At 41.3% G+C, this 14,093-nt stretch overlaps 1 protein-coding gene across 3 annotated transcripts in view; it reads left to right on the plus strand.

The window, feature by feature from the left end:
• The window catches only part of fgf14 (fibroblast growth factor 14), a 49,755-nt gene extending 35,668 nt beyond the window's left edge, over positions 1 to 14,087 (plus strand). For all 3 annotated transcript variants that reach the window (XM_077616675.1, XM_077616674.1, XM_077616673.1), the window contains exons 2-5: positions 1,873 to 1,983; positions 3,045 to 3,148; positions 9,594 to 9,792; positions 10,646 to 14,087. In XM_077616675.1, the coding sequence (XP_077472801.1) occupies positions 1,932 to 1,983; positions 3,045 to 3,148; positions 9,594 to 9,792; positions 10,646 to 10,788 (498 nt within the window). In that variant the 5' untranslated portion in view covers positions 1,873 to 1,931 and the 3' untranslated portion in view covers positions 10,789 to 14,087. The remainder of the gene's footprint in view (positions 1 to 1,872; positions 1,984 to 3,044; positions 3,149 to 9,593; positions 9,793 to 10,645) is intronic.
• The last annotated feature ends 6 nt before the right edge of the window (positions 14,088 to 14,093 follow it).

Consider the following 14,093-nt stretch of genomic DNA (forward strand, 5'->3'; position numbering starts at 1 on the left):
CCTGGAGAGCATCATATTTCCAGCCCTGCTAGTCAATTATCATTTATGTTTTTTTTTCCAAGGACATCCCATTAGGACAGTGTCTGCAAGGCTAATGGTCACACAGATTTTGGGGGAGGATTAAACATCTGTAAATCCGATTACATTCCCTGCACATCTGTAATCTCAATGCGTCAACGATCTGGCTCAATTAATGATGCCGATTATTAGATTACATTCTGTAGAAAGAGGTATTAGATGAATTCCTGGGATGCACACTTTCCTCTTGGACACAACGTATCCTGGGTACACACAAAAACAGCAATCACACCGCCACCCAGGGGGAATCAATCCCACGCTGCCCACACGCAAGTCAAGTGAATGAACCACGACACCATCAGATGGCTTTACTATTATGTTCATGTCAAAAATCAAAACAAGAACACTGTTCATTTCTTAGGATTTCCGTCCAAATATGGCAGGGATCATGCTCAAAATTTAAGGACTTTATATAGTAATATTATTTTGCTGGCTGGTCTGCTTTGACTTTTGAGACCTGAAAAATCATCACAAGAGTCATGGGGGTGCTGGAGCCTATCCCAGCCAACTGTGGGAAGTAGGCGGGGACACCCTGATTTGGTTGCCAGCCAATCACATGGTACAAATGACCAATCATACTTCTAGTTAAAGACAATCTAGAACATCCAATCATTTTAGCAAGCATTTTTTTAGGGATGTGGGCTTGAACCCTTGATCTCAGAACTGTGAGTCGCATGTGCTCACCACCTTTACATTGTGCTGCCCTCTTGCAAAATCAATGTTTTTCCCAATGCTCTTTATTTTAATTTTTTTAATCAATTTACTTCTGAGAGGAGACAATATAAAACCTTTGCAAGTATGTCCATGATTACTTTTACACTTGGATTTATATTCCCAGATAGCTTTGTTCTAGAAAATATTTTAAATATATTTGGTCCGTGATGATTCAGAACAGCTTTTTCTTCCGCGTATTAGCTCCAATTATAGTTCGACCTTCTTCAAACCTTTAATCTGATGTCAAATCAGGAACCCTGTGTATTTCAAAGGGCAATTCTCAGAGGGGAAAATGATTATTCTTTTTCAAATGTCATGTTCCACTACATCTACTTCTTTGAGCACAATGAAGGGCACCTAAATTGAAAATAAATAAATCATCTATCACCCCATATGTCAAGCCAGCTCTTTTCGTATGCAAAACATGTTTAATCAGTGTCCTTTTTGCACCCAAAAATAACAATAAAAAAATGATAGAGATATTAGTGATGAATGATCTAACTATGGATCTCATTTTTTCTGACATGTGGTTCAATTGATAATTCCAGTTTTATTTTTTCTGTGTACGTATGTGTGTGTGTGTGTGTTCGTGTGTGTGTTGCAGTCTGCGGAGAAGCGATAAATTCCAACTAAGCATGACGAATGAGCCACATTTACCCACAAACAACCGTATACATACACCCGCACACACAGCTGAGACGTTCTGGTTTCGAGTATGCTGAGGTCCTCTTTAGCACGCTCTCGTGGATGATGCTTGTAAATGGAGATATTTTTTTCCATGTTGGAGGCCATGTTTTAATATGGTTTTGGGTGCATCATTGAGTTCTGTGGTCATTCCATTGCAGGGGTGTACAACAGGGGCACAATGCCCAGTTTTTATTGGCCTGCAGCAAATTTAGCAGAATATGGCCTGCACAAGAAGCTTGAGTTCTCTTTACATTCTGTTAATTTTGATGATCTTCAAATCTCAATTTAAGATTATGTTTATGGTAAAGTGGTTAGTTTGGACTAAAGGTAGGTTTTTATGGCAGGACTAGAGTTTCCTAATCATTGTGTTTTTGGTTGTTGTTTTTCTTGCAGATCCCCAGCTCAAGGGTATAGTGACCAGGTTATATTGTAGACAGGGCTACTACTTGCAAATGAATCCCGATGGCTCTCTCGATGGCACCAAGGATGACAACAGTAATTCCTGTGAGTAGTCGACTCGTTCTCTAGCTGTCATGGTGCCCATGATGAAAAATTTGTCTTTTACCCCCCCCACCCGTTTTCCAGGAATGGGACTGTAATGAATCACACAGGAAACGCAAATCATTGATGATTTATGATACAGTATAACTTCAATATAAATCGACATCATAAATTCTCAATTTAAAAAAAAAAATCATATTCATGTACCCGAGCAAGGTGGATGGCTACCTCAGTTCAATTATTTGACACAGTTTGCATGGCAAACAACGTATCAGTATCAAAAAAGGTAGAGAGCTAATGATGGTTGTAGCATTTAAATAATTAACCTCATGCAAAATCAATTTTCAGTCATTATCATTCGGCCATGATTCATAGCATTGGATTCTATTCTGTTTAAATTGCACTAGAAAAAGGTCAATCTATTCACCATGTGAACACGGGCTTTGAATTTAAATACAGTAATCTAGTGAGGAATTTAGCTTCATTAGCATTTTTAACCTTGATTTGTACTTACGGGTCACGAGCACGGAAAGCTCTGAGACGGACGCTCGTCCAGGAAAGTGTTGGAAATGGTATTAATAGCTGCCGGTGGCACTGCAGCTTCAGGCTAGCTGCCTCATTTGACTGCTATCTGCTAACGAGTGACACTTGACATTTGCATGTCAGCCTGACCAAATGTGGCACATGTCACTTCATGTAGGATAAAAAGGCCCAGTTGGACGAAGTGGAATATTTTCGCACCGTCCAAAATGGGTTATTTATTATTATTCCACAATATAAAATGTATTCATACATCTTATCGTTCTGCCTTTTCATACAAAGACGGTTAACAGGCCAGCAGATGTTGCCTATTATAGCAAGCATAGGACTATTATATCAACCATGATGGACAGCAGATACACCAGCAAGCATTTTATTAGCAGACTCACAGGAAGTTCTGAGGTCGGCGGCAGCGCAAACTTTGTTGTCAGACATAATCTTTTGTAAAAGTCATGTTTTTGTTTTCTTGACAACTCAGCTCAAGATTGAAATAATTTAGAATATGTTTCTGTGTTATTTTTCAGCTTTGTTCAACCTCATTCCCGTGGGCCTCCGAGTCGTCGCCATCCAATCAGTGAAGACGGGCTTGTACATCGCCATGAACGGGGAAGGTCATCTCTACACATCAGTGAGTAAATTTAAGTGTGCCCTCTTGAGGTCATGGTTGCTCAAAACGTCTTTGCTACTTTTCAAGTAGCCAACCAAATGTACAATTTGACATTATTGGTATTACGTTGCGTTTGAATATGCACGCACGTCAACACTCCGATGCGAGAGACGGTGTGCTGCTTCTGTTAAAATACTCAAATTTTCACAACACTGAGTTGAGAAGGGGGTGGGGGGCATATGAGGAAGTTCGCATCTCATCACCACCAAAGCATTGCACACGTTTGAAGTGTCCAAGATCAACGCCTCACTTAATGTCACAGCTTGTTTATCTTAGGCTCAGCGGTCGGCCCCACACCTAAGAAGGCATTTTCACATCTAAGTGTTGCGTATCAAAGGGGAATTCAGATTGAAATATCTCCTTTCTGTTCGAAAGATTTCACTGAAATAGAAACTTTATGATGCTGAATCTCAGCTCTCGATAAAATGAAATCGAAAAAGGGGCCCGAGCCTTGATGTATTGTCGCTACATAACAAAGGGTCTTCTTGTGACACGCCGTTAATCTCCATGTGTCAACTCACCTCCAGGCGCGTTTGAAGTGGGAATCATTGAGGTCGGGCCACGGTGTTCCTTATCTGCGGCTCGCCTCGCCAATCCGCCGCTTCTTCCTGCTTGCTAATGGAGGTTGTGATCAAGCCGCCCACTCCTCCAGACCCTTTTTAGTGGGCAAATGGCAGCCTTGCGATGCGTTCTTCATCCTCCTCCGTACGAAAGACGCAACCTCTCCTGCCGTTATCACTTTGCCAGCTTTAGATGGGGCCTTCTCCATTAGTTGGATTTGAAAGGTAGTAGTGCACTTACATTTGAAAAGAACCTTCTAAAGGTTGTTTTAATCCCGCTTTAACTGTGACAAATAACTTGTTGGGAAAATGTCTAATACTAATCTAAAACAGGGGTGTCCAAACTATGGCCCATGAGCCACCTGTCGCTCCCCAGCTTTATTGGCTCACAGTAAATGAGGAAAATATCATTGGTATGTACCGCACAAGAAGCTTAAATCTACCCTACATTATGTTGCGTTTTTCAATTTATGAAACTAGATGGTCAAGGTAGTCACTTAAAGAGTGCCTCTTTATTATTTCTTAATCAATGTGGGATTTTAGTATTTTATTATTATAAGTTTTTTTTTTTTATTATTTTAAAGAGAACTATATTAACATGAACCCCTGTAGATGTTTGGGATGTATTCACTATTACAAATACAGGTCCCACAGACGATAGAAAAAGTCCCCCAAAACTAGAACGCCATCGTTCAACGTCAGTTGTTTTGCAAAGGTCAAATTAGCAGAATTGCCTTGTGAAGTATTTTACGGTTGAAGACGCACTTTTAGGAGAAGTGAATTAAAAGAACCGTGTGCTTTTCCAGGAACTACACGACAAACGTTTCAATGCCCCTCGGTCGTGCCTCATATATTCTTTTGTGCTCGAGTCCCGCCGGGCACCTCGTTTCCAACTGCTTTCAAAGCGCCGGTACAAAAAAAAGGAGCTTGCAACAAAAGCTGAGCTCAATCACATGGCGCCTTTCTGATCTGTAAGAGCCAATGAACTCGCAGCTAATTTATCTTTCCCGCTATGGCCGACATTGCCTCTGAGATGTAATAAGAATTATGCAGGAGTTTCTATGAGGATGGCTTTAGTTTCTACTACACTATACCTAGTCCTCAACTCTATGATATTTCTACTAAATGTCCAAGAAGTCAACAATGTTTTGAGAAATCTTGCTTTTGTAACTCAACTCGTCATGGTTTAAATTGCTCTAAAAACAAAATGTCTATAAATGAATGATTTTTTTTTTTTAAATTCTGGGTTTTTTATCAATTAATAAAAAGGTAAGACTGACGTGGCTCGTGCCAAAAATGAGTTGGATACCCCCTGCCTTACACCGTCAGTGACTTGGTGAAATACAGTAATAACGTTGCTCCGTGCCTTCAGCATACGGACAGAATGGAAGTCAAATTTTCGGATTCACACAAGCATAGCGCCTCCTCACCAGACACCTCCAGTGCAAAATGTGTGTGCGCGCTCATTGGCTAACAGATGGTTTTGCGTGAACCTGTTTTCAGCGCGACTGAACGCAATTGTACTGTTACGGTTACACGGATGGAACAACGCGGATGAGTGGGGTGATGACATCGTATAGTGTAAACCAGGGTGTCCAAACTTTTAGAAAAATCAAAGGATACAAGCACCAACTTGACATGACTCCAATTTCACAACAGAAGATTGTAATATGGTCAAAAAGATAGATTTTTTCAAATGTATTTTTAAATATTGACTGCCATTGACAGCATTAGATGGCATGTAATAGGGATAGTGCAAAAAGTACATATAAAATACATATACAGTACTATACTATATTTAGTTACTATTTTAAGATACAAAACAAAAACTACCAAAAGACCTCACTTTATTGCATTGGACTATTTTTCATATATCCATATTTTCTGGACTATAAGTCGCACTTTATATATAATTTGTCTCTATCTGATCAGCCTTTTATGTTGTTTTATTAGTCTAGAGTTATCTAAAAAGCCTAATTAGCCGCTTCTTCTCACTTTAATTATTGTTACTTTAATTTTTTCAGTTTTTTATCTTGGTTTCTTATCAAGTAACATCCCCCCGACACACAAACACCTCCAACATTGCGTATTTGAAAGATCAAAGCAGCAGATTACTGAAAATGGAAGCTGTAATAAACAGTAGTATTTGCATCCCTGATTCAAAGAAGCTCCAAGGGATTTAAATCACACTTATGTTACTGCCAGCCATTCTAGCATTACTACATCGCTAATTCACACGATCCCGTATTGTTCGTTAATCATTTGTTCCAATGAATAGGCCCAAACATCCATCCAAATGATCTGTTCCTACACACTGTAATAGAGCGCAATGGTATTCATAAAGAATCCTACTAAATATTAATAAATGTGAGTTCAGGCTCATGGGTGTCACACATTCAATTATTGTCTGGAGACAACTTGCAGCTTTGCAAGCTACCGCCGCGACTCACTTAGAGATTAACGCTACTCTCCAGGCGACAAGTGTACAATTTGTATTTGCATGGTGCTTGACATTCATGCTATGGGAAGGCAATTAGGGCGGAACGGGGGTCATAAATAGCGAGCTGAGCTCAGTGTTTGCAACCACAGCCTCAAATGGGAAAGCACAGTCCAAGTCTACCAAAGCGCAACACCTGCGTCCATGGATCAGTGATTTTAAATGCTACTTTAAAACATTTTATATGTACAGTTCACAGGTAAATGGGGCTATTAAAACAAGTGAGTGTCATTAGGGAGAATCCCTAAAAGGATCTGTTGCGCGAAAGCAGAGATTGTTGTCGTGAAATAGCCAACGCAGACTCAGAAATGATGAATTATTTCTATAATATTGATGATAACAAAGTTCAAATCTAGTTGGAATAGAAAAATAAAAAGGAAGCCAACATAAACATGATGTCAGATATTCCCGACTATTTATTTGATGTTTCTGGTAGTACAGCAAATAAAAAAATAGTGCATATCATTGTGTATAGAATATTGAAATGTGTTCAGGAACACTCAGGAAAAATCAGTTAAACTGTTCTTCTATAGTGGGATCAAGCATAATTTGGTCTGTTGTACCAGCACATAACATGATAAGCCACTTTCTTATAAAAGCCATCGGGTTCAAATGGAAAGAATAAATAAGGGATGATAGTTTGTTATCTGTACATACGAAGCAATGATTTACACATACTCTATTTTACCCACACACCCAATCCATTTAGATTTCACTTATGGCACGTCAACATTGATATATGTGCATCGTTGTTGCTGCTTGAGTTGTTTTGGTTTACCGCAGCTTTAATCTTTCAGCCACTGTGTTATTTTACCGTCTCGTTCATGCTGTTCTCAGTCGCTCGGATTCAAGTGTGGGTGGGTGGGTGTGAAGGATGGGGATTCTTTCACAGTGACAGAAATGCCCACAGTTCTCCACTCTTCTCTGCCTATGTGTAATAACTGTAGATTCTCCACAGGAGTCCTTTCATTTTTTTTCTATTTCGAAGTCAGACTTGAGAGGGACATTTTATCTCTCCCCATGAGATGCAAATAATCAATAAGCGTGAAAGAGCTTCAGAAAGGCTGTAAGTACATATATTTTTTTTTCAAACATGAAGTGAGCCCCCTCCCCCATCTGGATTGCGAGTCGACACAACAGCTTGTGAGCTGAATAGTGAATAGATTGCGTTCACAAGGAAGGCTAGAAGATTATTGAGACTTATTATGCAATGTTCTGTCAAAGGCATTGCTTTATCGTAGAAAAAATGGCTGTCATTCGATTTGGGTGTTTTCTATGATGCTCGTACCGTGAAGAAATTGTATTTTTAAGTTACGGTTTGCTGATGGAGCTAATTTTACCAGCAGGTACTATTAAAATAATTAGAATTACAATGATTAATTGGGTAATCCGGTTGGAAAAAAAGGCTTGAATTAAATTTTGCTACTTTGATGAAGGTTTGTTTTGAAAGTGTTGCATTTTGTTTTATTGATTTGAAGTGAACACTTGCAAACATAACTGTGTTTCTAATTAGTAAAGTTATTCTGCAACATATTAAATGCTTGCTATTTGAGTATTCTGTTAATTGAACGAATCAATACATGCATTCATCTATATTTGCAACCCTAAAAAAAGAATACAATCAATAGAAGAACAAATTACTACCGTTCGCATTGAGAGACTTTTTGACCCAGATGGACGAACCGGTTGTTTTGGTGGCGAGCGTTTGAATCATCCGGCCTTTGCGCTCCAACCAAGCTTGCTCGTCTCCGCAGAGAAAAGGTCGCGTGTCAGGGGGATTCCTCCTGTGTCCTCACCCGATGCTGAGTGCCGGCCCGCCAGCTACTTTCACTCGAGGTGCACTAAGTGAAATAAATTCGTCCTGACGCTCAACTCCCAGAAAACCCAAGTGGTTTTGTGATATGAGGCTGTCCAAACTGTAGTCTGCTACACAGCTTTTATTGGCCCCCAACAAATTATGAAAGCCCTTAACTCATTCACTAGAAATGTAACCAAGAAAAACGGACTGAAAAATGACAATTCAGAAATGGAAGTGATGCCAAACAAACACACATTTCCATTTTATCCTGAGTTACATTTTTTTTTAGACATCTATAGACTTGATTGTGAATGTTGGTGGACAGACTTTGTTCTGCTACTCTTCATCCTCTGAGTTGTTGTTCTCATCTGGGAAGAAAATGAATGTATTTGACCTGATATTCTTCTCACTTTGGGTCGCCTTGAGATTTTTTTCCACTTTTGTGCGTGTTGAATGAGTCACCCAAGCAGTCTAGGCTAGTATAAAGGTGTCACTCTTAAGGGAGACTTAAGTGTACACATAAGTGCTTGGAGAACCAGACAAATAAAAGGTGTCTAAACCTTCAACTTCGCCCCCAAGAAATGATGTTGTTTTAGAAGGTTACGAAACACTGAACTCCATTTTCTGAAGGAAAGGAGGATAAATGAACGGATTTCTGCTAGTTTACTAGGTATGAGATGAGCAGATTTATTGGGGGCAACTTTGTAGCAATTATGTTCCCAAAAAAAATGTACTTTGAGTATTTCATTGTATATCGGGAGACAAATTTGGGGTCAAATTTTACGTTGTATGTTGATTTATAGTATTTGGTACCACTGTACTCCTATTGTATCATAAATATTTGGCATTTTAGCTCGAGCGTATGACTTTCATATAACAGATGTGCTTAAAGGGCCTTGATTAACACATCGCATTGCAGCCCTTTATTTTTAGCCAGAGTAGGGGCGGCAGTGTGGAAATAATTTTATTACCCTTCTGTTTGGAGATGAATGGGCGACAGTGAATAAGAGAAGTGGCGCCTTCTGAGTTCATTTGTCTTTGCCACGTGGAGGCGTGGACGGAGGACCGAGAAGGCGCTCGGTTTGCTCAATCTTCATTTGCGCCGGGGCCCACGAGGCTACGTTAACAAGTTGCTGGGACAAAATCAACTCTTTTGTGAATTAGACTCGAAAAAACATCAAGGATGGAGGCAGGAATGTGATTTGCTTTGGGCAAACAATAGCCATCCATTTTCTACTGTATAGTCCATGTCCTCATTAGCGTTGCGGGTGAGACTATCCCTGGCGTCTTAAAGAGGCGAAACGCGCGAGCGGTTGCCAAATAAGAGCAATAGGTTTGAGCGTTGCAGTTCACTCGTGTAGGAGTTCCATGAATTGCAAACGCTGCATTTCCTCTTAGCGACGAATAGACATACATTTCGCTCGAATAGTTTTGCCGGACTCTGATGCAGATGACCTCGGTTGAAGGAGCAAAATACATTTCTGTGCGTGGGGGTCATGATCATTTCTTGCAATTACACGGAAATTGAGGTTGCTGTGTTTGTCTTTGCAGGAACTCTTCACGGCAGAGTGCAAATTCAAAGAGTCGGTGTTCGAGAATTATTACGTCATCTACTCGTCCATGTTGTACCGACAGCAGGAGTCAGGTCGGGCCTGGTTCCTCGGTCTTAATAAGGAGGGTCAAGCCATGAAGGGGAACCGAGTGAAGAAAACCAAACCAGCCGCTCACTTCCTGCCCAAGCCATTAGAAGGTACGGTGCATTTTTAAAAAATTTCATCGGAGATTAAATAGCGCTACAGAAAAATAAAAGAATAGTTCCTCAGTGGAATTGATTTCTCACTAGATACAGGTTTTGCCTCCTGAGCTAATGGAGACGGATGGTTTATTTCACGAGCTCCATGTAGGGTAAAAAGTAGAAAATGCAATTGGGCCATATTCAATTATATATTGTCTTGATACCTCAACCTCAACTGACTCCGCCTCCAGCTCGGTTTTAATAGTACGGCCTTTGGCCATTATAGCGTGTACAGGCTGGAGGTGGAGTTTGGCTAAAGTCAGTCAGTTGAGATTGAGTGCGAATGAAGGAGGAGAAGCAACTAGACCACATGTGTCAAAGTGGCGGCCTGGGGGCCAAATCTGGCCCGCCGCATCATTTTGTGTGGCCCGGGAAAGTAAATCATGAGTGCCGACTTTCTGTTTTAGGATCAAATTAAAATGAAGAGCATAGATGTATATTAAATTTCCTGATTTTCCCCCTTTTAAATCAATAATTGTAATTTTTTAATCCATTTTTTCTGTGTTTTTAGTTCTAAAATAGTTTTGTAAAATCTAAAAATATATTTAAAAAAAGCTAAAATAAACATTGTTTTAGATCTATAAAAAACTGAATATTCAGGGCTTTTAATCCAGTTCTTTTAATCCATTTATTTACAAAAAATCTAAATAATATACCTAAAATGGTCCGGCCCACGTGAAATCAAGTTTCCGTTAAAGCGGCCCACGAACCAACCCGAGTCTGACACCCCTGAACTAGACGTATACATTCCTAAATGCATTAAGTTCGTCCAACATAATGATTACGGCGTCTCTCCTTCCATCCCCAGTCGCCATGTACCGAGAGCCATCGCTGCACGACGTGGGAGAGACGGTGCCCAAGGCGGCCATCCCAGCCAGCAAAAGCACAAGCGAGCCGGTGGTGATGAACGGAGGTAAACCTGTAAGCAAGCCGGACAAAGCCGCCACATAGCCACGTGTCGCCTCCCCCGCTCGACTGTTTGCTGCGCGCCGGGGAGATGGCGGCGGGCCTCTCCCCCGACGCCGGGGCGTCTTTCCCCGGCAGATCCGGGCGAATCTCCCCTCCGTTTCTTCTCTTGCTCGTCCACCTTTGTCTCTGCCTCGCCCTCACCCTTATTCCACCTGTCTGATGGAAGGATTCTCAGGCCGAGGCTACCGGGGGGGCGCTAGCGAGGCGACTTCCCCGCCACACGAGGACGTTAACGGACATCTCTGATCCTGGAATGCCTTTAAAAATTCCTCTGGAACTGTGAGGTTGCGGTGTGAACGTGTCTTTTCCAGCCACTTTGCTTGCTGAGGGTTCATATAAAAAAATCCTGACGAAAAAAAAAATCCTTTCCCTTCTTTAATGCAGAGGAACCTGCGATAGGTACCTTCAAATCTATTTTCTATACCACAGTTCACCAGCTACGCCCTGGGATAACGGCTCTCTAGATAGAGTAAATACGTGGACGAATGTCCTCTATTTTTTAAAGAGTATCTTCCCCGTCTTCTGTTTCTTTTTTTTTCTTTTCTAGAACCTGTCACATGCTTTTATGGCAAAAGGATACTTTTATTTTGTTCTCGCGGTCGTTATTGACGGAGCGCCGCTACGATCCGCACGACGGGGCTCTCCGTTCGCTAAAAGAGACTCGTGGGAAAAACGCTGCTATGGAATGGCGTCGACATATCGTCATTTCCGAGCGTATAAAGTTCAACGGTTCATCTTCCTTCTCTGGTATATCTATTTTTCTTAAAGTTTTCTTTCCGAGCGTGGGCTCTAGGAATATCTCTCGGCCTTGTGGGCCTCCGTTGCCGACGTCTTTTAGGCTGTAAACTTTCGGCCCTTAGCGGCGGCATCCACCACATTCTCCACATATGTCGGCTGCATCTGCAAACTAAAGCATGGGCAAGATCGATCTTGCGTTGTCTCTCTCTTGCAGCAACGCCGTAATGTATATTGTAACCTTTTAATCTTATGATATAAAAGTACAGTGGGGGTGACTCCGTTTTTTAAACAACCATTGTGTTCGCCGCACTATAAGACGCACCTTCAGTCAATAGCCTATTTTAAAATGGTTACCATAAATGGGATTAAAAGGCGCAGTAGAACTAGTTTTGCGTTACGGATCCACTAGATGGAGCTGTTCCAGAGCAGTGGTCTCCAACCTTTTTCCCACCCCGGACTGGGGAGGGCGACAACTTAAGACAAAATTGTGTGGGGGTGGGGTTGGTGCACGAACGACATCCACAAGTCCCAACCATAATAGCAATTATTTGTTATTATTATAACAACCTTTCTCATTTCAAGTAGGAGGGCAAAATTGAAAACGTTAATATTTTGTACTGTGACGGACCGGCATTAGGTAGCTCACGGCCCGTTACCGGTCCACGGACCGGTGGTTGGGGACCACTGTTCTAGAGGAAATGCCCTACCATGGTTAACCAATATTGATCCATATATTAGGCGCATGGAATTGAAAGGCACACTGTCAGATTTTGAGATCATTGAAATGAAATTCCCCGAATACGGGATGAATAAAGTTATCCAATCCAATCCAAATGTGTTGGGTGCGCCTTATAGTGCAGAGAATACAGTAGGTTGTTAATCGAGAGGAATCGTCTCCTAGCTCAGCATGCAGAGTCCAATACTGATCATTCTGGTCTATCCCGTGCCTGTTTTCGACCTGGATTTTCCCGGCATGCAAAAAGCGGCCCCTACTGGGCCCAAGGTGCCTCGCCCACCTTCCCACCTGCCCACCTTACCATCCATGAACCGGGCACGTAGCGTCATTAGCATAGCGAGAATCGGCCCGCTCACTCAAATGACCAAAGCCCCCCACCCCCTCCTACCTCCCCATGCAGCGAGACCAGGAAGATTCTTGGAAAATCCTCTCAAGTCCTGCGCGCTTTCACTGTGATCGCTTTTTGTTCGCAACCCTTGCGAGATCTCAGCGTGACTGCGCTCCTCCAAAAGATCTTAACTTGATGTCATTTTGCAGAGGTTTGTCTACCTTCAATTAGTCACCTGCATGTACTTTCAGAGGTGTCGGGATATACGTAGAGTAGGACTTGACATGGGCATGTTGCAGGCTACGGCACCCTCACGAGCTGCTCTCTGCACTTTCACATTGTTACGCTCGTCCTTACTGTTCGCTTTCTTTGATTTGGCATTTGCCCCCCTTAAGAGATATCATTTATATATGTCAAATTTTCCAATTAACACTAAAAGGACGCAACTATCAGTGTATGTGGTACTAGAGGGGGGTGTAAACTATTGCCCGCTGCCCAGTTTTTATTGGCCTTCTGCAAAAAATGACAAAATGATTAGCGAAATGTGGGTAAAACTTCCTAATACTACACTGGGTACACAAAACGTAGATGAAAATAGTATGCGGACAATCTAAGATACTCATTTAATTGGCTGAAAAACACCGCCAGTTGTCTGTTTGCCCAACGACTGACCGGCGACCAGTCTAGGTTGTAGTTTGCCTCTCGTCCAAAGTCAACGGGGATAGGCTTCAGCACCCCCGCCAATCTGTCCGGGATAAGCAGTGTTGAGAATGGAGTACTGACATTTAAAAATTTCTGACTAAAGGTTATTCCATCTCCCGGGAATTATTACTCTTATTTACGTTTTTCTATGCTATAACACATCAGGAAAAGGAAGTTCTGTGATTTTTCTGCTGGGATACACATGATCTAGGTGTTTTCTTTTCACATCACTTAATTGGTATCACAGTGTGACCTTATTCTCACCTGGAGAATAATTATGAAGTACAAACCATTTTTTCTCAAGAGTGACAGTTGAGGGACAATAATAGCCTTGGAAAACACCTTTAAATATGATGTGGGTACTTTTAGAGATGCAAAATGGGGACCAGATTCATATTTATTTCCATTTTTCACTTCACGTTTGATGGACATATTTTCCTATACTTTATTTAGTGCATGTACTCTGTCTTCTCCACTCTCACTTTTTAAGAGGAATATCCGCACCTAGCAGTTATGAGTGAGATTTGTTCTTTTCGGAAAGATTACAGAAAGTCACTATTGAAATTATTTATTTTTAAGATAAAAAACAAATACTATATTACCATTGCAAGTACGCCCATTGGATTTATGTCATGTTATAAACCGAATTGGTAACCATGTATGTATGTTTAAAGTCTTCTTTGCATTGTTTTCCATGCAAATGTCGTGTCATGCGGCACATTTAATGTTTTATTATTTTAAAAAAATATATAAAAGAAATAAAAAAGCTCAAACGACGCCAAC

Source organism: Stigmatopora argus, chromosome 13 (genome assembly GCF_051989625.1).
Source record: "Stigmatopora argus isolate UIUO_Sarg chromosome 13, RoL_Sarg_1.0, whole genome shotgun sequence".
In the NCBI taxonomy this organism is placed as follows: Eukaryota; Metazoa; Chordata; class Actinopteri; order Syngnathiformes; family Syngnathidae; genus Stigmatopora; species Stigmatopora argus.